General features: G+C 37.8%; 1 protein-coding gene, 2 non-coding genes and 1 pseudogene across 3 annotated transcripts; 3 read left to right on the top strand and 1 right to left on the bottom strand.

Moving 5' to 3' along the window:
- The first annotated feature begins 14,443 nt into the window (after positions 1-14,443).
- Positions 14,444-14,603, top strand: LOC148792178 (U1 spliceosomal RNA). The gene has a single exon (XR_016075267.1). It is a non-coding gene; the product is annotated as a U1 spliceosomal RNA (small nuclear RNA).
- Positions 14,604-17,797: 3,194 nt separating this feature from the next.
- Positions 17,798-17,916, bottom strand: LOC148792177 (U5 spliceosomal RNA). The gene has a single exon (XR_016070980.1). It is a non-coding gene; the product is annotated as a U5 spliceosomal RNA (small nuclear RNA).
- Positions 17,917-18,564: 648 nt separating this feature from the next.
- Positions 18,565-18,728, top strand: LOC148792176 (U2 spliceosomal RNA; annotated as a pseudogene).
- A 1,322-nt stretch (positions 18,729-20,050) lies between these two features.
- Positions 20,051-24,182, top strand: LOC148792175 (uncharacterized). Its single transcript, XM_088902942.1, has 2 exons — positions 20,051-23,479; positions 23,572-24,182. The coding sequence occupies exons 1-2, from the start codon at positions 20,188-20,190 to the stop codon at positions 23,949-23,951; spliced, it is 3,672 nt and encodes a 1,223-aa protein (XP_088759068.1). The 5' UTR covers positions 20,051-20,187; the 3' UTR covers positions 23,952-24,182.
- The last annotated feature ends 1,133 nt before the right edge of the window (positions 24,183-25,315 follow it).

Here is a 25,315-nt window from a genome sequence, read left to right as displayed (position 1 = left end):
GCGAGGCTAGTCGCCAAAGGCTATGCACAATTGCCTGGGATAGACTACAATGAAATCTTTGTTCCGATGGCATGTTTGGACACTATAAGAGCACTCGTAGCATTAGCAGCATAGAAGAAGTGGAAGATCAATCAACTCGATGTCAAGTCGGCGTTTCTGAATGGAGTGCTCGAGGAAGAAATATATGTAGAGCAACCTTAAGGGTTCACAGTAAAAGGATGAAAAGACAAGGTACTAAGATTGAAGAAAGCTCTCTATGGCCTAAAGCAAGTACCACGAGTATGGTACAGTCAGATTGATGGTTACTTCATCAATCAAGGATTCAGAAGGAGTCAAAGTGAGCCTACTCTATACATCAAGACCCAAGGTAACTCTAACACTCTCATTATTTCTTTATACGTAGATGATCTCATCTATATAGGAAACAATGAGACAATAATCAAGGAGTTCAAAGAAGATATGATGAAGACGTTAAAGATGAGTGATCTCGGGTTAATGCACTACTTTGTTGGCATCGAGATCAAACAAGAAGAAGAAGGTATCTTTATATCATAGAAGAAGTATATAGATAATCTATTGAAGAAGTTTAAGATGGAAGGATGCAAGACGGTCGCTACACCACTCGTTACAAATGAGAGGTTCAAGAAAGAAGATGGTTCAAAGAAGGCTGATGCCTCAATCTATAGAAGCCTTATTGGGAGTTTACTCTATCTCACAACTATGCGGCCAAACATTATGTATGCAACAAGTTTACTCTCAAGGTTCATGCAAAGCCCAAGTTAAGTTCACTATGGAGCAACAAAAAGGATACTAAGATACTTGTAGGGCACAAATCCACTTCTAACTCAAGATTCATCGGCTACACTGACAGTGATTGGGCAGGATCAGTGGATGACATGAAGAGTACCTCAGGCTATGCCTTCTCACAAGGATCTGTAATATTCTCTTGGGCATCAAAGAAGCAAGCCACAGTAGCACAATCATCAGCAGAAGTTGAATACATAGCAATGGCAATAACAACAAGTCAAGCTATATGGCTAAGAAGAATACTTGAAGACATGGGTGAGAGGCAAAAGGAACTGACAACGATCTATTGCGACAACAAGTCTACTATACCATGGAAAAAAATGCAGTATACCACAACAGGACGAAACACATTGCAATCAAGTATCACTTTTTACGAGAGGCAACTAGCAAAGGAGAAATTGAGCTCAAGCACTACAAGTCTGAAGAACAATTAGCAAACATTTACACAAAGGCATTACCGCGTTCAAAGTTTGAGTTGTCATGGGAGCAACTAGGAGTTACAAGAAAGTGCATTAAGGAGAAGTGTTAAAAAAATAATCCACTTTCCATAAGTTTTCTAGAAGTTTCCTAGAAGTTCAAACTTCTAGAATTAATTAGCACTCTAGAATTTAAATCTCTAAGTCTCTAGAAAAAGTAATACACTTTCTAGAGGTTCTAACTTCTAGAATGTATTTGGGTCTAGAAGATGATGATTTCTAAGAAAGGTAAAATTCTAGAGAGAGATGTCTAAAAGGTTGGTTGGCTTTGCTCCACCTACTTGGCTCTACTATAAATAGATCTAAACTTGTACATTTGAGAACAACTCAATACAAGTTCCCATTTTCCCAAATTGAGCATTTATCATTTGCTACCATCCTATCTTACCTAGTCTACTCTCTCTCACATCCCAAGTCCTAACAACTCTACTCTCCTAGATATCCCAATACTGCAATACCACTAGCAACAAGGCCGAAAGTACCAATATCATCCTTTTCTTCCCCTTTATCATTGACAATCAAATTATTCAGCATTTCATAAGTGTAAAACCTTATAGCACTTTCAGGTGCAACCTTCAAAACTTTTAATCCATCCCCTCGGAAAAATCCCAGAAACCACCTTTCCGCCATATGTCCTTTATGGCAGGCATAATGCAAGCACGTATTGTCTAGACTTGCAAAACCACCTTTAAGCGATCAAGTGGAGCTGTCGCAGTACGGGATGTTGCTCCTATAACACCTCCTGCTATTAAATATCTGCTTGCATGGACATGCTTGCCGATGCCTTCTGGAATAACAGCCTGCTCCCCAGTATCTACAAGGCATGCATATACCCTCTCCAGGTAATGATAAATATTCTCAATAGTAGCCTCATGGGGATAGAGTAGAAGAAAATCTCACCATTCTTCAAATGTTATAATTCCATTATTATCTTTGTCCACATGTTCCACAAAACGGGTAAGTTCTTCATCATCAATTTCAATCCCTACAGAAGAGAAATTGCCATGGCTTATAGAGGAAAACAAACTGACTGAAAAAGGAAATACTGCACATATAACTGGGAAGTCATAAATGGCTAAAACCACAATTTTAATCCCATCTCTCTAGCCACGTTAAGGAGCTTAATCAAGGGATCATCGAGGGTAAGACTCCAGTTCTAGCAGTATCGATGACCATGGAGGAAATCTTCAGAGGAACCAAGGAATTCAAGCAAAAAGTGTTCGAGAAAGTTCAACTGGAAATCAACCAGTTCGGCCTTCTGATCTACAACGCCAAGCGTTAAGCAACTGGTTGACGTGCTTGGTCTTGAGTACTTCTCGTACCTTGGCCAAAAGACCCAGATGGAGGATGCCAACTAGGCTCAGATCGATGTGGCTGAGGCCAAGATGAAAGGTGAGATCGGAGCAAAGCTTCATGAAGGGCAGACAAGGATCATATCAACCCAAAGGCAAGGAGAAGGGAAGAAGGAAGAGATTAAGGTGAAGACAGATGTGAGGATATATGAGAACTAGAAGGAGGCTGATGTTGCAGAGGCCAACGTGGAGTTGGCGGCAAAGAAAGCGGGGTGGACTCGGCAAGCTCAGATGGTGGAAATGGAGTCAGCAAAGGCGGTGACCATCCGAGAGGCTGAGTTGCAGAGAGAAGTTGAGAGGATGAACGCATTGACCCACATAGAGAAGTCGAGCTACTGAGTAAGGCCAGCATGGAGTATGAAACCCGGGTATGGAGCATTGCCGATCAATCCAGTCATGTTCTTTCTGTTTTTTTTTTTTTTTTCTAAATAAATTTAACTGTTCTTGATGAAATTTCTGCGATTTCTGAGGAATTAACGTCTAAATATATATTTGTTTGTACTTCTACATCTACAGTACTATATGAGAAGTAGAAAGAGGCCGAGGCATAGAAAGCAATTGCAGAGGCAAGTTTTTACACTCGCCAACATGTTGCAGACGCAGAACTGTATGCAAAGAAGAAAGAGGCCGAGGGAATAATGGTGCTTGCACAGGCACAAGGCGTTTATCTATGGACTCGGCTGGAAGCATTCGGAGGCAACTATAGTGCATTGAGAGACTATATGATGATCAATGGCGGAATGTTCCAACAGATGGAAATCGTCAAGGCGTATTTGGAAAGGATAAAATAGGTATTTACAAAGATTTAATCATCGGTTTAACATTTTCGGTTATGATTATTGACGGAAAGGAGGTTTTTGTTAATTTTTTTTTAAAAGTAGCAGGGAGATTTTTGCTAAAGTGAAACTATAGGGGAGGTTTTTATGATTGTAAGAAAGTTCAGGGGAGGTTTTTGTATTTTACCCTATATTTTATCGCAAAAGAAACAGTTATTTAACTTTCTAGGTAAATAAGATGACCATTTTAACTATAAAAAGAATTTTTTTGTCCAATCCAACGGTTGGCAACTTTTCCAAAGAGGGAAAGTTATTTATTATGCACCTGCGAGATGGGTATATTATCACTTTCTTGGATAAGTGATACCCAGAAAAATTAACTTTCCCTCGTCACCATATAAATTTGAAAAACCAACTTTCCCCCATCTCAAAATTCAAAATCAAACACGCTCTATAAATTTCTTTTCGTTGTGGGAGATAACTAGTGAGGGAGTTTCTTGTCATTTCATATGTAGTTGCCAATCTCTTTGAAAGAGGAAAGGTATCGGGAAGATAATCCTTTTTGCAAGAGTAGAAGAATTTATCTTAGCCTCAATATTCCACAATTCATCTTTGGTTTTCCATCTTATTGGGTGAGATTTATCTATTTTCTCTTATAATCTATTTTTAAAAAAGGAAGATAGTTTTTATCCAACAACTTTATATCTCTTGTTGTGAATAACTTTGGTTTTGTTAGAATGAATGTTGTACCCCATTTGTTTTGTTAACAGTGTAAGATTTATAATTATGGTCTTGTGACTTTTACCCTCATATTGAGGTGTTTTTAACGTAATGTGTCTTGTTACTGTTGTCTTTTGACTATTTGTCTCATTGTACATTCTCTAATATCTTTACTTGCACTTCTACTAGCTTGATTTGAACATATTAAACATAGAATTGTTAATCATAACATTACGGGAGAGAATGCAACAAGTAACTAGCTTATTGTTTTTGCCATTGGTGTCAAATTAAAGTAGAAATCATTTTTTTGTAAAATGTTAAATGTAACTCCCAATGAAATGCAAACACACCAGCTAGCACTTGATAATTTGATGTGATGCCTTCAATTTATTGGAAAGGCTGGCATGCTTACATTTTATTAGGGACCTCTGGACTCTTTGCATTCTAGCAAATAAATTTCTTTCATTATTCTTTATTAATTAAATATGTACTATATATAAAAGTGTGGATGTAGAGTGAAAGGTTTTTCAAACTAAAATTACCCTCTATTTCTTTGTTTGAGAAATGATATAAAAGTTATTGTATTACAGCTTTAATAGCTATTAAAATGCCCATATTTGTGTATTTAGTTCACCTGTAATTGTAAGTGTTGAAAATATAACTCCAATTATTATTTTTCACCTCATTTAATCCCATCTCATTAAGTCTTATACTTAAGATATTAATTCCCATTTTCTCTTATTAAATCCTATGTTTAAGTTATTTTTCACTGATAAATGCTAATAATTAAATATATGTCAATAGTTTTAACAATATAAATCCGTATATTTTAAAATCTAACTCAAAAACAAAACATTTTTTTATTAAGTGGTGGCTAAGCAATTCAACCATCCGGATGAAATTGATCAACATATGAAGTCATAGTTAGGTAATAAAATTTTTAAAATATAAAAAAAATAGACACATTTATGATTTTTTTATTAATCAAAATAAAAAGATATGTATAATAAACAAGAATTATCTTTATTGATAATGAAAATGAAATACATAATTTAAATTTGGATACTGCTACACCCTAATCATAAAGCAGTTCATGTCATGTTTTAAATTTTATCTACATCCTAGGAGGGCACAAGAGAGTGTTGGGAGTACAGTTATAGTAGATAGAAGTCATCTAATACAAAATGGCTGAAATGTAATCTATTTTGCTTCAGCCGGTGATATTAAACTATTTGGTTGAAAATGCTAATCCAATATTGTGTGTTTCACCCCTAGTATGTCTTACCAAAATGCTGTAGCAATAAGATTCCAACCTAGCCTTATCCCTTGCTTAAAAGAAAAGAGAAACACAAGGCAATAAGATATCATGTCCAATGATAGCCTCTTGCTGAGCACGCTTGTTTCTCCATGTTTTGATCATCTCAACACGCACGAAGAGAAAATTATTCTAGACCTGTTTGTCCAAATCCAATGTCTAAACACATTGGCCCATTTTTAAGCAGAAATTTGAGCATGTAAACATGCATCATGTACCAACTAAATGGCGAGTGGCGACTCAGCTGGTACATTAATTGGGGTGTCCTAATGGAGATGAGGGAGGATTTGAATCCTGGTACCGTCTACCACCGACTTTGGAGGAGAGTTATTAATGTGTGGTTCATTTGTTGTGCTATGTCCAAAAAGAAAAAAGAAATACAATCCTATGGGGGATTCGGAAATAGGATTAAATACTAGAAAATAAATCATGAAACATGCACCGTATATATAAATGATTCAAGTTATATCATAATCACGGGCACTCAACCATGCTAGAGATTTTATTTTCAAAGAACCCAACCTAGAAGTGAATTTCTTTTATAACACCTCTCTTCTCTAAAAATATATATAAAGCCTACCAAGCTACACTCTATAAACTAGCCCATAGATATTTAAAAAGAAATAGGAGACAGATTATCTAGTATATTATAGATTATTCGAACAATAGATATAATGCAACAATTAAAATTTTTTATCCTCATCTTAATCTCAACAAAAGAAAGGATAAATTACAAATTGCAATCCTATATTTAGACTTTAAAGGGTGGTAATAGTTAACCCCCAAACTTTGTTTAGCAATAAAGAACACCCTGAAATTATACTTTTAGTTTCACAAATATTCATTGAGAGAATACCTTTTCGTATGAGAGCTATCTTTTGTAGCAGTTGCATTGAAACTCTCTCTCTCTCTCTCTCTCTCTTTTGAGTCTTGAGCAAGTGCATTCTGATCAAGGGAGTTCTCCACATCAGTAGTGTCTTCTGGTAACGTGCCATAATCCATCCTCGTAACAAAATGATTAGCTCGATATCTCCTTTTCTCCATTAGCATCAGTGCTTGTAGAGCTTAAAATTTACATCTTTGAAGTAGTGATCTCTCCTTTGATGAAGCCTTATAAGTCTTGGCTTTCTATCAAAGTCAACATTTATGTTTCCCAAATCAAATAATTGGATTAGTTAAGGTGTATGGATAATAAGTTACCCACATTGAATTAATGGGGTATGGGAATTTTGGTATAAGAATAGTGGTCAATCACATCATTTCTCACTTAGATCTTATGATACCATAAAGATGAAAGAGGCCAAAATGTGAATGAATAAATCTCTTGATATCATCATCGCGTAATCAATGTGTCCGGGGGATTTGGGGTTCTATCTATACAAAATAAGAAATTTACAGATGTAGAGAAATTTCAAATTTAATTAGACTATGTTATAACACAATCTATTATGGACCCATGACTAAAATTCTATCCTTGAAATCCTGGCGTATCTTCTTTATCATTTTCCATTCTTCTAATCTTTGAAACTCCAATACTGAAGAACCCATTAAACTAATAAGAGGTATGACATATTGTCTTCTATACTTGGATCTCTTTAGTTTTCAACCACAACCCTTATTTACATGTCAATAAAAGTAGACACAACCTATTACAATGAAATAATAATAACTTTAGGCCATATTTGGTTTGAAGGAAAAGTTATAGAAAGGAAAGGAAAAGTAGGGAAATCTGTACAAGGTTTGTAATGGTTCCCCTACCTTTTCCTTCAAACCAAACATAACCTTAACGAGACTATTTGGCTCACATAGTTGGTAGGATGTTCTTTTCGTCATAACAAATCCTAGTGAAGCATGATCTGAAGAAGGAAAAAGAAGACATATGTTATATTGTCTCTTATACTCAGATCACTTTAGTTATCAGCCATAGGTAGGCCCTTTTTTACATCATTACATGCCAACAAAAGCAGACACAACCTATTACAATGAAATAATAATATAACTTTAATGAGATTCCTTGTGTGGCTGCTCGTAGTTGGTAGGATGCTTTATTCATAACACAGCATTTAGATCCTAGTGAAGCATGACTAGAAGAAGGAAAGAGGCATGTTAAATTGTCTTCTCTACTTGGATATCTAGTTATCAGACATGGCTAATGCTTGTTTACATGTCAACAAAAGTAAAAACACCATATTGCAATGAAACAATAATATAACTGTCAGCTTCCTATGGGTGCAAATACAAGGAAAAAACTATTCTAAAACAACGGTTTTAGATGCATGCATTAAATTCAAGTAAAGCTGAAAGCAAGAGCAAAACAAGAAAAGGGCTGCAAAATCTCCTTATGTATTTACATTCTAGTGGCTTCTTGTGCAAACTTGGTAAAAGCTTCTTCTACATGCTTCTTACAACTAACCCTAGTTAAATAAACAATCAAATACACAACTAAAGTTAACTTTTTTACATGTTGACAAAAAGTAAAAAATACTTATTTTATTGACCCAGCACATTAATTATAACATTCTTCCCCTTAATGTGCTGCTCTTGGTGTCCTAATGATACAAGTTTCACTTTTCCATCTTCAATTGCATCTCGAATGAAATGATGTTTGAGAGTAATAGGCTTTGTTCTACTATGAAAGCATGTTCTTTGTCATTACAATGGCAGATTTGTTGTCATAATGGATCACTATAGCTTTCTTTTGCTTCATAAGTATTTCCTTGTTAAGGGTGTTTCCTGGGATCTCAATCTACACAACACAAACTCATAGGAGACACAGTAGTTGACCAGTTCATCGTCACCATTCTGAAGGAGGATAAGGACCCAAGTTATGGAAATGAAACAAGTGGATCTACAAGGACCAAGGGACTGGCGTCACCATTTAGTCTTTTGTGTCTTTATAGGTCAACTATGAGGTTAATTACACTAGGTAAGAAGAAAGAATTAATGTACAGACAAAGGGTGGTTCCTTAGTCAAAGACCATGAGAGTGACCTACCTAAAAAGAGGGACTAAAGAAATAGATAATGAAGGAAGCAAGACAATTGTTGATCATCTCTCCCCCAAAATCATATGGGAGATCTTATCCAGGCTTCAAATTGAGTCTATCATCAGATGCAAGCTCGATTGTAAAGGCTAGTGCGATTAATAATGGATCCTCATTGGATGGAGCTGACAAGAAAACACCAGGCTAAGGCGCATCATCCTATTCAATAGGAATAGATCAATGGAAGCAAACACCAGGCTGAGGCGCATCATCCTATTCGATAAAGGAATAGATCAGTGGAAGAAAACACAAGCAGAGGCCCATCATCATTTAAATGGAAGGGGATGTAGCTTCTGATGCAATTCATGCAGTGGTTCAAGAACAAAGAGTTAGTAATTGACGTACGGTTCTTGCAATGGTTTGCTCTGCATCCTTCCATTTAACTCAATGGAGATAACCTCCACTTATAACTCAATTATAAAAGAATGTGTGCTATTTCCTGAATCAGAACTCCAGGAGACATGTCCTCCCAAAATTGGTTTCCACATCAATTCTATAGAGAAAAGAAGTATAAGGTCCTCTGAGTGCATTATGTAGGCACAGATAGGACTAAGGACATGTATAAGTTCAATACTCTTGATGAAACCTCATGGAGAGAATTGGAAACTCCTCATGGTGTTGGTTATAGCAGTTGGTTGGAAGGCATATTCTTCTTAGATGGGGCCCTTCATTGGATCAGCAGAACTAGACCCTCTAGTTGCAATTCTGTTATCACCGTGTTTATTTAGACCATAAAAAGTTTCAGAGTATAAAGTTCCCTCCCTCTATACCATTACCATGTTTTATTAAAAATTTTAGTCCAATGGAGATAAGGGGTTCTTTGGCATTGGTTGAATGTGAAAGAACTTTCTGGTGGAGTATAATTTGCAGTGCCAAAACAGTTACAGAACTCAAGTGACATGGTCTGATGATTAGTACTTTCTGGTGGGTTTGTTAAGCAATGGCTTATTCCTAATGAAGATATATAGGGGATCTTGCCCATATTTCTCTACAATATCCAGAAATGATGAGGATTAGTGGGTGAGCAGCAATCTTCTAGTCTACTCTCTAGCTACCAAGAAGTATCGTTGCATTGAAGGATTGGGAAGCACTCTGAGATGGTTTTAGATAAATAGTTTTTTGTCAACTCTAGGTCATGTTTGTGATTTCTAAAGTTAAAAATAAATGCTTAAAATCAAGTGCTTATTCGAATAAGCACTTATTTGCATTTAGCACCCAACTTTTTCTAAGTGCTCACTTATTTTATATTGGGTGTTTGGTAGTCTTTTTCTCTAATAAGCACTTAAATAAGCATTTGTGACTATGTTGCCCTTATTTTCTTTCAAACTTTCAAAATATACCCTTTGAAAGCATTTTTATTGAATTACTTTTATGAAAGCACTTTTATAAAAATACTTTTATAAAAGTACTTTTATGAAAGCACTTTTACGAAAGCACTTTTATAAAAGTTCTTTTGATAAAAGTGATTTCATAAAAGTACTTTTATAAAATTCAATTAGGGATAATAATTTTATAAGTGATGCTTTAAATTCAACTAGGGATAGTTTTGAAAGAAAAAGAATGAATAAATGCATATTGTATAAACACTTAAGAAAGCTGGAAATTTGGGCTTAAAAAATGAGCCATTATTTTTAAAATAAGCACTTATTTCAGATTTATTTCCCAAATACAAATAAATAATTAATGACTCAAATAAACACTTATTTTTAAGCACTCCCAAGTCCCAAACATGGCCCTAGTCTCTCCCAAAGCTATCGATGGTCATGATTAGACTTTTGAAAATTAAAAAAAAAAATAATATTTCTCTTTTGTTCTGGAGTTGGTTCTGTTGGCCTGTTGTTTTCTTTTGATTAATAATCATCACTATACGAATAGAGGTTTCATGGCTCTATAATTTGTAAGCAATTTTGAGCAATTACCTGGGCCATTGATTGGATCAAACCGTATGGCATCCTATAACAGAACACCATGTGTGTTGAAACATGCAAGCCCAGCCCACAGCCCAAAGTTGGTATTGTAAGGACCCAGCCATGTCATCTTGTCCTCTGTGTGGGTTAACAAAAGTTGAGCCCAAACTCCAAAGTCCAAACACCAAAGGTCCATAAGCCATGTGGATATTAAATTCCCGGTCTAGGGTCAAAACATTGTACTGTAATGGGCCGTACAATGGCTTGAGCTTAAAGTAATACTTGATTGAGCTGTGGGAAAAAGGTCTTTGCCATGTGGCAAAGGCCTATTGGCTGAAACTTGTCATATGGAAGCGGTATAAAAGTAAAGGAAAATTTTTAATAGATACCCTGTACTTTTAGATCGAGTGCCGTATCCAAACTTTAAAATGCACAATGTAATACCCAAACTTTTAATTTGCGACATCGTGTTAACTCATTGTCAATCAAAATACAAAAAGACATAATTACTCACTTAATTTTCGAAATGGCAAAAATGACCCCAGTTATAATGCTTTCTTTGAAAGTGGGAACCGTTCACCCACTTTCTGCTGGTGATGTCAAGCGATTGCGACGCCGAAAATGTTGAAATCGATGCTGAATGCAACACCGGAAATTTCCCTATTTATAACCTCTGACCTGAAGAAAATCTTGGCTTATTATAGGTAGATTGTCCTGTAAAGTAAGGGCTTCTAGTTTTCTGGTTGTGTGGAGGAAGAGCAGAGCTTCAGAGGTACGTTCTTTTGCATTCTTCCTTCAGAGCTTCAGATTGCTCTGTAAAGTTGTACGCCTTTGGAGGAGCAGAGTTTCAGAGATACATTACTTTGCATTCATCCATTCCTTCATCGATAATTCAAACGATCAATATGAAGATTTTCTGTATAAACAAGAAAACCTTTTATAACAAACAACGAACAATCAAATCTGGGCTGGTACCGAGAGTTACTGGTGCTGAATCAGTCCGGTCTCTATCCTCCCAGCTGCAGGTGCAGAAAATTTTTCGATCACACGACAAAACTAAGAAGCAGCAGAAGAACAGGCGTTACCTAGATTGGGATTTTGGCTTGAGAGTGAAATCGATTGCTACAAAGAGAAACCCAGCCGAATTCAATTTATTCGACATGTGAACAAGCGATGAGGAGAGCGAACGCGAATTAATCAGATCTGAAAGGAGATCTGCTTCGAATAGAGAGGACAGTTGGGGTAGCTTCTTGTGCTGCTTCTAATTCCTCAAACAGATGAGGGAATCAACTTCAACAGTAAAAATAGGGATGTGTTGCCATGTGAGATCATCAGGGGTTCGGTCGCGGTGGTAATGGCGGTGATCGACGGCAGTTGTGTGAAACAGAGAAAAGAGAGAGAGTCCAACACTGAGACTGGCTGCGCTCCAATATGCCACTGCTGTGACGAGTTGCAGGGTGCAGCGGTGATGAAACGCCGCTGTCGCGTCTACTCGTTCACAGGGAAGAAACGGCTAATCAGGGGGCTTTCCATGAAGAAGAAGAAGAAGAAAGAAGAAGTGGAAAGAAGAAAGAGAGGGAGTGCGGGCGGGCGGAGAAACCGCCGCTGCCCGAGGTTGCAGTGGTGGTTACTATTAAAAGCGAAATAGAGGGAGCTGGAGGAGGAGGAAGAAGAAAGAAAGAAAGAGATAGGGAGAGGAAGACCGAAGATGGGGGTTGTTTTGGATTCGCCGCCGCCGATGCTGCAACTCGCAGCGGCGATGGCGAGAGTGGAAAGGGAGAGTGAATAGTGTCCGCAAGGGCCTTGCAGTTGGGTGTCCCACCTTGCAAAGCAGAAACGACGACATGTCAAATTTCTCCTTTAGCAACCAAGCCCACATTATGCGGCAACAGAAGCAGGAGAGCAACGATGCTCATGCGGAGTTCCAGTGGGGTTTGGAGGAGTTGATGCATCGTCATTTGGATGATTGTATGTCATTGACTTCATGTTGCTCTACTCAAGATCAGGAGGAAGTCTCCTCTCTCCGAGTAAAACGCCGGGTAAAACGTTCTCCACTATCATTGTTTCAATCCAGATTAAAGAGAAAGGAAATTAGGGGAGTAGGAAGGAAAAATGGTCAAATGATCTGAATTTTTCATAAGGGTTAGTTTTAGTATTAGGAAAATGTTTAAACCGCACTTGATATCACGTGATTGTTCTGACTGACGGTGAGTTAATATTGGGTATTGGATCATCGCAAATTAAAAGTTCGGGTCATGTTTTAGAAATAGAAATTGACACTTGGCCTAAAGGTTGGAAATTTTCCCTAAAAGTAGTGGACTACTACGAGGGTTCATTCTTTTCTTTTAAACATAATCTGTATGAGAACCCAAGCCTGTCTTGTGTCAACATAATTTTCTTTTCTTTCAAATAGAGTTTATTCATTCTGTTTGGAACACACTTGCATTTTAGCACAAAGATACAAGCCTACCTGTCATGCAATGCAAAACAGGGTCTTTGAGATAAAATAAATCGGGACCCAAAGTGAATGAGATGATAGAGTAGTCTTAGTCCTTACTGAATCTGTTGTCAAATACCAACCCAAGGTGAATGAGATGATAGCGACCAAGGCACACTCACCAATAGGGCTGTCAGCATAATATCCACCAGTGGGAAAGTAGTAACAGTTGCCCCGAGAAAACAGGCTAGGCTAGCTCCAAAAGAATAAAGCACCCAAGCCAGAAGCAGAGAATTAAGACTGCCATTATTTGGGCCCAAACAACTCGTGACAATAAAACCTATAATTGCCATAACATCAGATTTTGATCCCGTAGAGTGGACTGATACCCCCACTCAGGAGGAAAAATTGGATAGAAACAACAAAAACACATTCAGAAAACTGAATAAAGAAAACTAATAATTGTGGACCCTTCTACATATAGATCTTAATTTTGTATCACATTATGCATAGAAATCTCAAGAATTCATTCAAGGCCTGGTTCGTTTTTCGGTAAATTACTTATCTGGGTATAAATATAATTATCTGGATAAGTTTTTTATGGGAAATCTTTACTCGGGTAAGTGTATTTATCCATGTTAAATAAGGTAATGACCATTTTATCCATAAAAATACATTATTAAAAGGAGCGTTTTTATCCCATTCAAGTGTTAGCAATTTTCCCCATGGGTGAGAAAGTTATTTACCCACCTAAGAAATGGGTATCATCTACCCGAGTAAGTGATACTCAGGAAAATAAACTTTCCCTGGTCCCCACATAAATCTAATAAAAAAAACATTGGATTCTTGGTCAATGGAACCCATTGACCAACTTTCCCCCTCTCAAAATCCAAAAAAAGAACACCCCCTAAGTGTCAATTCAAGCAAATTAAATCGCAGAGTTGGCCAGCCATAACTTCTCAAATGTAAGCTTTCTGCCCTAGTCCAAATTTGTTTTGTGGGGAAGAAGAAATGGAGAGTAAAAAGAAAAAAAAGAAGAAAATACACAGGTCGAAAAAGACACGATCATATACAGCACCACACCATTACTGACTCAAAAGAAAAAAAAAAAATACAACACCATTACTGATAGATAATCTACTGCATAACTTGCCACTTGTACCATTATCATGCCCCACAACTACGAATTCCACAAAAGGAGGTCGACAAAAATCAGGTAAATAAAAAACATTATTGGAGGCAAAGTTTTGAACCCTCTAACTCTAATTATATTTGCCATGTGTTCCATTTTTTCGAGCATTGGGGGTATGGATGTGATTTTATTGGACGGTCAAAGAAATTTATTCATTAAAAAATTAAATACAAAATCGAAATGAAATGGTTCATATTTATCTGATCATGGCCAACGTCATTGGAAATAAGTAATACTAGTGCCTGAACGAAGCTCTCATATGTATTTGAAGGCATCAGATGGTATGACAGGAGAATGAGCAAATGAGCATTTCTGATTAGTCTAACGTTCTGTTTTGTTTGAAGTCCCACATCGGTAAGATAGGGGAGAAACAAATAAGAGAGAGAGATATAAGAAAGAATAGAGAGTAAGAGAAGAACATACTTACCTGGACGGGGTCAATGGGTGATCAAGAAGGCCCATGGCCTAGGTGGGCGACCTCCATTGCACTGAGGAGGGGTGCCAGCTTAACATCTCCCCAAGTGGGAGAGTGTACGTCATAATTTGTGAGAGCGGGGGTACGCGTTCGCGCGGCCCCTACCCAATGCATCCTTGTTCAAGTTTTACTGTGTTAATTTGTTCTATATTGTGATGACCTACTTGTGAAGATGCAGTTAGCCTTAATTCAGACTTCCTTTGTTCTCTAAGGACTTGGAAGTCATTCGTCTTCAACAGACTCATGCTGTTGAATTTCTGAAGCATTAAGGCTATCATATCTTTGGAATCGGTTCCAATCATCTGTCCTGTGTTGAAAGCCCAAAATGATTTGGATGCCTCACGCCATCAACTCAACCACTGTGTTGGTCCTTACTGGACTCCACCCCCAGTTGGTCAAGTTAAATTAAATGTTGATGCGGTGGTCTCTTCTCATTCAACTGGAGTAGGAATTATGTCTGTAGAAATCATCAAGGTAATCATGAAATCAGAAATGCTCTTAGGCTACCTCCTCGGCTCCTCCATCTCAGTCTCTAGTTGGTGAAGTTTGGGCTCTGTTTTGAAGGTCTGGAGTTTGCCCCATTCTTACACTTTGACGCATTGGAGCAATAGAGCCTAGTCATTTCTTGCTGGAGGAGATCAGTGCTGCTCCCCCTAGACATTGCCTCATCTGGACCGACTTTCTACAGAATTCTATTGCCCTGCTTTTTGAGGTTGAAGGCTGATAAATACAATCAATCATATCAGCTGTAATCGAGATTTTCTCAGTTAGAAACTTAAAATTAGGGGTGCAACTTGAGGGGGGATCAAAAACTTTTTATGAATGGGATCCTAATGAATCCTTGGCTACTTTCTACAGAAAAAGAAATCCTATAGGTTTTTTAAGTTGCACTCATGTTTATGAAGATCCAAAAGAAAGCTGTGAGTTGATAGTGGTGACAGTACCCATTAGTAATTCCTGTAGTATAACAGAGCTGAAAAAATAATCCAAAGGCCTGACACAACCTATCAAAAGAAAACAATTGCAGCCCAGTTAACCAAAATATTGAAAAAATGACACCACCTGACCTGAGATGAACTTCGGAACTCAATTTAGAAAACAGAAATTAAAGAATGGGAAGACAATAAGGGAACGGGTCACTGAGGTGTTCTTACTGTATTTAATATGGATAATCATAGAAACAACATACAGTTACCAAATAGCATCTATTTGAAGGCTTATAATCGACAGAAGCGAATTACCAAAAAGCTGTAATTTTCATTGTTAAACTCAGCGAAAACAAAAAGCCGTTTCATGTTTCTGTTGGATAGAGCTGCCATTGTTCAGTGTTGTCAATTGCATTAAAAACTCAAATAACCAAAACCATATGCTTTGAGCCTGCACACTACACATGAATCTTGGATTGGAAACTGACACATTGGAAGATCGTTCTTGTGTACGACAAATGGCTAAACCACAAAGAGAGTCCAATGGCAAAACAACCTGAAAGAAGCTCTCATATCGGATATGGCTGCAGCAGAAGATGTGACACGAGAGTTGGCATGTCTTAGCAGTCTAATAACATTCTGTTATGTTTTCAAGTCCCACATTGGTAAAAGATAGGAAAGAAACAAATAAGAGAGGGAGGTATAAGAAGTAATATAGAGGAAGAGAAGAATTCTGTCAATAGTGAAAAGGTCAATGCATTGCTTCCTCCAAACCATCAAAAATATCCATGAACTTATTTCCTTATTTATTTTCTCAGAGTTTAGCTCATCTCCTTTATTAACATATGAAAAATGTCTTACACCCTCCAAACTAGAATAAAGAACGTTGTACTTCATCTAGTTGGTTCCTGGTAGAATATTCTTCGACAGACACCTGTACTACAAATACTACTCTAGCAAGCATCTTCTCCAGTTATGTTCTTTCCTTTCAATGGGTTAAACCCTTTTTAGCATTAATATCTTTAGAGTTTAGATGGGTGTGGAAATTGTAGCAGTCATCCATGACTCAATGTTCTGTGGTTGTTACACAGAACAACCAATTAGTTTAGTTTGGGTTCATCCAAAGGAGTATTGGGTTGGTGAATTCCAATTTCCCCATGCTGTTCATACGAATCTGGCATGTCCTTAGTCTACCCATCCATCTCTTGCTTACAATCTCATTTTCTATTTCAACCCATAGCTCAATGGAGGAACATTGGCACGTTGAAATTTTTCTGATAAAGCATGAGTCTTAAAGACTTAATATGGATTCAAAAACTCTTTTTTGATGATATGACTTAGATCCTAATGTACCCTTGGTTAGTTTATACAGGAGACATGGATCTAATCACTTCTCTTTTCGTATTTAAACAAAATATATTAGAAAAAAATACCTGCAAAAGAAATCCTACCTGTTTTCAGTTACACGTATGTTCATGAAGATCCAGAAGTAAGCTGTACAGTATCCATTAGTAGAGAAAGTTAATGTCACCAAAGTCATGTAATGTAACATATCTAAAATAACAATCCAAGAGGCCTGATATCATCCAGAAAAGGATAACAATTGCAACCCAGGTAAACAAAATAATGAGAAAATGAGACCATCTAACCTGAGATGAATTTTGGAACTCAAAAATAGTAAACAGAAATTGAAAGACAATAAGGAAATGAGTCACTGAGATGTTCTGTTTGTTTGTATTTAATGTGGATAATCATGAAAACAACTTGCATTTTATGACTACTTATAATCGACAAAAGTAAACTACCAATTAGTTGAACAATAAAAGCTGGCATTCTCATTGTTAAATTCAGCCAAAACTCAAACGAATTAATGTTTTGGTTGGCCAGAGCTGCTATTGTTCAGTCTGTCAGTTGCATTAAAAACTCAAACCAAAACCCATATCAAAAGTAAAGAATTTGAATGCCTGCAGACTACAGCACTTGGTCTAGGATTGGAAGTTGCCATATAGAAAGGTGTGTGTTCTTGGATCCTACATGTCAAAATTTGCATAAACATGATCTCATTAGAGAGACCTGCTCAAAGAGATAAACCACAAAGAGAGTCAAATGGTGAAGATCAAAAACTAGACGTTTTTCTTTTGCCAGTTTTTAAAGTTCCGGCCTCACTAAAATAGAAGACTGCAAAAAAACCATGAGGTGAGAAGTTTCTGTTTGCACATTTGTGAATTTGGTGGATAAGTTTTCCACTTGTAACCAAGAACACAGGACAAAGAGAATGAAATGCAGAGAAGAGAGAAACCGGACATCCAAAACCAAAACCCCCCACATCAAGTCAAACTGAAGTAAAACCTTGGGAGTAAAGAATTGTTGGGGCATTCCAAAAGATGGAAAAGCCCTCCAAAAATAGGCGTATGCCGCTGAATGCGGCGAGTACACGGTATTCTTTAGTAAAAGGCGAAAGAATAGTTCGCTGTGTACTCACCGCGCGGCTGCGTGAATGAGTTAAAACGTAAAAGAATCTTATATAGAATTCATGGGGAGTGGAGTTCTCTTCTTTCTCCCGATATGGGATTCAGCCACAATTAATTGGAATTTGGAACTGCTGGTCCACACTCACTAATGGGTTATCCATTTTAAGGATTTGAAGTTGTGAATAGAGGTCTCTAGTTCTACGGAATTCCAGGCATGGATTCAGATTTGGGCTGGCAGATGAGATGGGAGGGCCCAACCCAAACCCAACTAACCCCACCTAAATTAGGAAAATTTGGACCTAAAATGAATCTATGTGGGCTTTAGATCTAAGTTAGGGATGAAATTTAAGAGAACCTAGAACCAACTAATCCCATATATGATGACAACTGAGATGTTCTTTCTGTGCGGTTGATAGTGTCTTTTGGGTAGCCGATCTGAACTTTGGATGAAGGCATGCATACCCCCACTATCACAAATTAGGATATACACTCAGTCATCACCCACTAGGGGTGGATGTGCACGGTGCAGCATTGAATTCCAGCCAATCTCAAATGGATGGCCTAGATGGGCCATAAACAACCATATGAAGCAATTAATAATGGCTGCTTGCAATGGTATAGTTGCAAGTATGCAACTCTAAAATGAAGGTGAGGAGTCAGATCGAACTATACCTCTCTTCGCCTTTTGGCTAAGATCAAGTGTAATATCTGTTCTTATCTTTATTCTTTTTTGGTAAATCATAATATCTGTTCTTATCAGTTTCATATCTGAAACATGAGCTAGCCATTGATCCACATGACATGATCACAGTAGTTTTCTGTTGAAGCCTTCCAATTGATCATCTGGATTTTGTCTTCACAACCCTTTGAGTAGTGCATTGGAAACATCTTTGCATGAATGAAAATATACAAGGACTGAGAAGTTGTTAATACATGGCTGAGAACGGTGTGAGAACCAATTTTATTGTGAGGATAAAATCGGGTCTCCTTTGAAACAAGATGAGATTTGTTGAGCAGCATAAAATTTTTCCTACCATGGCTGCTGCTGGTCGTATTTTGCCGAAATGTATTTTCTGTAATCCTGTGAAGTCTTCTTATCTTTCCATCAAGTTAGTCAAGGAGAAAGTTTTTGTAAGTCATCTATACACATACATCCACACACACAGGTAGGGATGACGTGGCCAGTCTTACCTGGTTAATTTATCTTATGGGCCGGGAGGGCCTTTTCTTCCCTTCATGGGCTGAGGCTGACATCTGAATCCAACATATGCCATAGTTGTGTATATCCAAATTGTATGACACCCTTCAATTCAATTTTGATGCATTTAAGTTAGTGATGGCACCTTTCAGTGACAACCATAAAACTTTCGTTTGGTTTGGTGCAATGTGTTCAATTTTCAAAAGCTTTGAAACTGGTGGAGGGAATTATATTCAAGGTCAAGGTCTTTGAGAACTAATAAATGCAAAGGATGACAGGAAATAGTCATAAAACTTACGTAAGATACAAATAATGTGATCAATTGACACACCAAGAGTTGGAAGGATCTGACCGAGTGAAATTTCATATATCGGGTTGAAATTATGATGGAAATAGAGATATATAAATTGCAGGCTTATGATATTCTTAATTAGGGGTGGTCATGGGCCAGGTTAGGCTATAGGCTTATTATAAATCTTTATTTATGTAATTATTTTAAATAAAATTTAAATTAATAAAAATTAGGGTAAATTTGACTTGTATGGCATCGAAGATTCAAGTTCTCCCATCGAAAGAAACACAAAGGGTTTCAGCAACAGCAACTTCAATTCACTGAAATTTACAGGCACAAATTGAAAAGCTGTAGAGGTTTCAGCTTCAAAAATTCAAAATGACTAGTAAAAAGAAATAATGTTTAGACCGAAAAAGCATAGTCAAAATTAAGCAGTTTGTTGTCATGAGAGAGAGTTGTGGTGTTCACATTTCACATCAACGATGTTGCAAACTTTCTGGGTCCCCGATTGAAAGAGATACAAAGGGTTTCAGCAAAAGCAATTTCACTGAAATTTACAGGCACAAAATGAAAATGATATACAGGTTTAATTAAGAGCAAAAGATTCAAAATGATTAGCTTAAAAAATAACATTTAGACTCAAAGAGAATAGTCAAATCATGCAAATCAGTATCCATTTTAATTAATCCAGATGACTAAATTGAATTGCTTTGATATTGCCTTATTCTACTTTGCTTTTCATTGTTCATTCACATTGAACCAGGGCAAGGCTAAACACTGCAAATCAGTAGAGCTGCAGCCATGAGAGAAACATTGCATATCACTCTCTACTTTCTCATTCTGTCTTGTGTTTTCCTGGAAGCTCATGCTCAGGATGAAGCAGAAGCTTTGGTGAAATGGAAGGACAGTTTAAGCTCTCACTCTCTCACTTCATGGTCCCTCACCAGTCGCACAAGCAATCCTTGCAACTGGACTGGAATTCAGTGCAATAAAGCAGGGGACATTGTTGAGATAAATCTTGCCAACTCAGGACTTGGTGGCACTCTCTACAAATTCAACTTCTCTGCTTTCCCCAATCTCAGCTCTCTCAATCTCAACCTCAACAAGCTTATTGGGGCAGTTCCAAGTCAAATTGGATTACTTGCAAAACTTGTTTTTCTTGATCTCGGCAGTAATAATTTTACAGAAGCTATTCCGTCAGAGATTGGAAACCTCCTGGAGTTACAAGTTCTTCGCCTCCAGAACAATTCATTCACAGGTCCAGTTCCATATCAGATTAGCAAGCTACAAAAGGTATGGCATCTTCATCTTGGGGGAAACATTTACCTAGAGAATCCAGACCCAATTCGGTTTAAGCCCATGTTATCATTAACTGAACTCCGGCTTGATTATAACCAGCTGAAACCAGATGTTCCCCCATTCATTTTTGAATGTTCAAAGCTCATTTTTCTGGACCTGTCAAATAATCAAATTGCAGGTCCGATACCTATTCAACTTATGACTAGTCTTAAGAATCTTAAAATCTTGAACCTCACCAACAATCAATTTGAAGGGCCAATTCCCATGGAAACCATGAAGCTAGATGAACTTCAAGAGCTGAGGGTAGGAAAAAATAAACTAAATGGTACAATTCCAACAGATATTGGCCTTTTGTCCAACCTCAGAATTCTTGAACTGCAGGAAAATCAATTTCATGGGTCAATACCATCTTCTATAGGAAAGCTCACCATGCTTCAGGAACTAAATCTACAGAAAGCAGGCTTGAATTCCAGTATCCCAGATGAGCTTGGCTTTTGCACCAACCTTACTTTCCTTGAACTGTCAGAAAATAACCTTGCAGGGCCCTTGCCCCCTTCAATGGCCTCCCTAAATCAAATTCTTTATCTTCGAATATCTGGAAGTCAACTATCCGGTGCAATCCATCCGTATTTTCTCTCTAATTGGATAAAACTCATTTCTTTGCAACTTGATACCAACAACTTGACTGGAATAATCCCTCCTGAAATTGGGTCTCTCCATAAGCTCGAGTACTTGTACCTGTTCAGTAACCAGTTATTAGGTTCCATACCTCGGGAGATTGGGAACTTGTTGAACTTGAAGTTCCTTAACTTGAATGGAAACTTGATTACTGGTTTAATTCCTTCCAGCATAGGAAATTTATCTGTGCTTGTCAACCTAAGTCTCTCCAATAACCAGCTCACTGGGTTCCTTCCCCATGAAATTGGCAATATTGAAAGCCTAAATCATCTTGATTTGAATACAAATAAACTGCAAGGAACCTTGCCTTCTTCCATAACCCACTTGAAAAACTTGGTTGCCTTTCATGTTTACAGTAACAACTTCTCTGGTAGTATACCTGAAGATTTTGGCCCCAATTCACTCGAAGTCGCAACCTTATCCTACAACAACTTCTCAGGCAAGGTCCCTCCGCAAATCTGCAGAGGAGGACAGCTCAAACGCTTCACAGCTAATGGAAACAATTTTGTTGGACCAATACCCCAAAGCCTTAAAAACTGCACAGGATTAACCAGAGTCCGTCTTGAACAGAACCTTCTTGACGGAGACATCACCAATGCATTTGGGGTATACCCAGATCTCCAACACTTTGATATGGGTGATAATCGGCTGTCTGGTATTTTATCAAAGAACTGGGGAGATTGTGCAAGTCTATCATTTTTCCGTATATCTGGTAATATGATATCAGGCAAAATTCCCTTGGAGATAATGAGGTTGAAAAACATGCAAGAGCTCGACCTCTCTTCAAATCAACTAACAGGAGAAATTCCTGCGGAGATTTTCCATTCAACTTCTCTTGTATACATGCTAAACCTGAGCAACAATCTGCTTTCAGGACAGGTCCCAGTTGAGATTGGAAGGTTGCCAAATCTGAAAAATTTGGACTTATCACACAACAGTTTAAGTGGATCAATACCAGGGGAAATGGGAGATTGCCGAGAACTAATATCCTTAAATCTCAATGGAAACAAATTAATTGGGGATATCCCACACGAGATTGGGAATCTAGTGTTTTTACAGACTGCACTTGACCTCAGTCAAAATGTTCTCACAGGAAGCATACCACCACAGCTTGGGAGTCTAATCTCACTAGAATATTTGAATCTTTCTAACAATAGGCTCTCAGGTTTAATACCTTCTGCCCTGCAAGATTTGGTAGGCCTTCAAGTTGTCGATATATCAAATAACCAGCTTCAGGGTCCACTTCCAAATGTTAAGGCCTTTCGGGAAGCTTCTTCCAAGGAATTGGCAGGTAACATGGATTTGTGCGGTGAAAAAGTGCAAGGTTTGGCTCCTTGTGGCAGCAAGACTAATAGAAGTGAAAGCACAAAAAATAGGCAGAAGAAATTGATCATTGTTATAACTGTACCTCTTGCTTCTCTTGCCATATTTCTACCCATTTTGTTTAAAATCTTCATCTGCCACTATAAACCCAGAGACCTATCTCAAGAAAACTATGATTTAGTGGGTGCAACTTCATTCTCAGTGTGGAATTACAACAAGAAATTAATATTTGAGGATATTGTCAATGCCACTGAAAATTTCAATGATAAACACTGCATAGGGAAAGGGGGTCAAGGGAGTGTCTACAAAGCAATTCTTCCAACTGGAGATATTTTCGCGGTAAAGCGCCTTCACCCATCAACATCTGATGAAGATAGACTTCATGATAACCAGTGGAATAAGAATTTTCATTCTGAAATATATGCTTTAACTGAAATTCGACACCGAAACATTGTAAAGCTTCATGGGTTCTGTTCAAACAAGGGCTTCATGTTCCTGTTGTATGAATATGTTGAAAAGGGTAGCTTGGGACGTTTCCTACATGAGGAGGAAGAGGCAAGGATGCTGGACTGGGAGAAGAGATTGAAGCTTATTAAAGGAGTTGCACATGCTTTGTCTTATTTGCACCATGACTGTTCTTTACCCATCGTGCACAGGGACATATCAGGGAATAACATTTTGTTGGACTCAGACTTCGAGCCAAAGATCTCAGACTTTGGAGCATCAAGGTTGCTAAGAGTTGGTGAGTCTAACTGGAGTGCACCAGCTGGCTCATTTGGCTATATGGCTCCAGGTTAGTTTTCTTATTCTTCACACGTAATCTAAACAGTCTTCACTGCTATTAATTAGACTATCTATTAATTTGTGTTCATCATGGTACTGCAGAGCTTGCCACTACAATGAAGGTGACAGAAAAGTGCGATGTGTACAGCTTTGGGGTTGTAGTATTAGAAATTATCATGGGAAAGCATCCTGGTGAACTCCTCTTATGCTTACAAAGTGAAGAATATGATCTGCAACTCAAAAGTGCATTGGACCAGCGACTACTACCTCCAACTGGTCTCATTGCACTAGAGCTGGCTTTGGTGGTGACAATTGCTTTGGCATGCACAAATGCAAATCCGACTTCTAGGCCAACCATGCTTCAAGTGTCTCACCAACTGTCAATGAGCAGAAGTCTACCATATTCTGAGCCTTTTCACAAGCTCACACTACAAAACTTGAAACATCTTGGGTATAAAATCCATCAGTTCAGAGTTTGTTAATTGGTGTTTCAGTCTGTCATGGTTACATATGTGCTTGTGCAGGTGGATCAGATTTGAAATGTTCGAAGCATATCTGCAGTTGGTTTTATGCATAATACATTATTGGATGTAAAAGTATGTTTCGTTTGGTCAAAGTTACTATTACGCATTGTAGAGATAAAACTTCTGTATTATTACTTGGGCTGCCAACAGACCTATAGGAACACTTTCATTCTGTGTGCAAAAAGAAAATATTGAAGAAACAGAGAAAAATAATAAGTGAAATCTCCCTTTGCAAATCTGCAAATTCATCTTCTCTTTTTTCAACTACAATTAATGCATAGAAGACTATGCAGAGTATTCATTGTGAAATTCCTAAAGAATTTTTCCTCAATGTCCTTAGGTTTTAATAGGCAGAAATGAAGGTATTAAAAATACGGAGAAGTACACTGCAGCCCATTTCAGAATTCTGAAATTACAGTAATAGCCTCCCTATAAACCGCATCCTACCCGTGGATTTGGCATCAACCCATGGTCAGGATTCATCCCACCTGTACGGTGGGGCTAAGAATTCTGAGGTGGGCTGAACAGTCATTCTCCCTTAAAAATATGGGGGCAGATGATAGCAAACCTCTTTAAAGTTAAAGGTGGCATCAACCCTGTCGATTTGCTTGCCTGTTCTTTGTCATGCCTTTCCACTCAATTTGGTTTTCTTTTTCTTGAGATCCATAAAGAATATGGTTAGTTTTATTCTCTTTCCACCATTTGTGTTATTTTGCCTCCAAAATAAAGGTCCATGACTGAGCTTCACATCTCAAAAGTCAGCCGAAGTTGCTAAATATCAAATGATTAATATGTTATTTTGGATTTGTCATTCTATAGGAATCCGAGAATTGGCAGTTGGAAGAAGCCAACTGCACTCCTCTATTCTTTTCATTTTCTGGGGGCACGTGATCATGACAGGAGAGCAGAGGAATGCAGGAGCCTCAAATCAGTTGAAAGATCTGCATCTTGCAATGAAGATCAATTTCTCGACCTTAATTCTCGTTTGAGTGGCTAGTGATCATGAGAGGAGAGGAATGCAGGAGCCTCAAATCAATTGAAGAGGTCAATCAAGAAATCGAATTAACAGATCTGCAGCTTGGTTGTGATATGTCCTGGAGATCTCACACACAATTCTCAGACACGGCAAAAATCAATTGAAGAGGTCAATCAAGAAATCGAATTAACAGATCTGCGAGTCATGAAAAACTGGGTGAATCCGTGCATCTGGAGGAAGTTGAAGTTTATAAGCAACAGTACTAATTCTTTCCACAATAGCAAATGGTCCATAAAAACAAGGGGCAAGCTTTTCATTGAGTCGGCAAGCTAAAGACTGCTGGCGA

The sequence above is a fragment of the Nelumbo nucifera genome, chromosome 4, assembly GCF_055504915.1.
Source record: "Nelumbo nucifera cultivar China Antique chromosome 4, China Antique-T2T, whole genome shotgun sequence".
In the NCBI taxonomy this organism is placed as follows: domain Eukaryota; kingdom Viridiplantae; phylum Streptophyta; class Magnoliopsida; order Proteales; family Nelumbonaceae; genus Nelumbo; species Nelumbo nucifera.
This window is presented reverse-complemented; position numbering and strand designations above follow the sequence as displayed.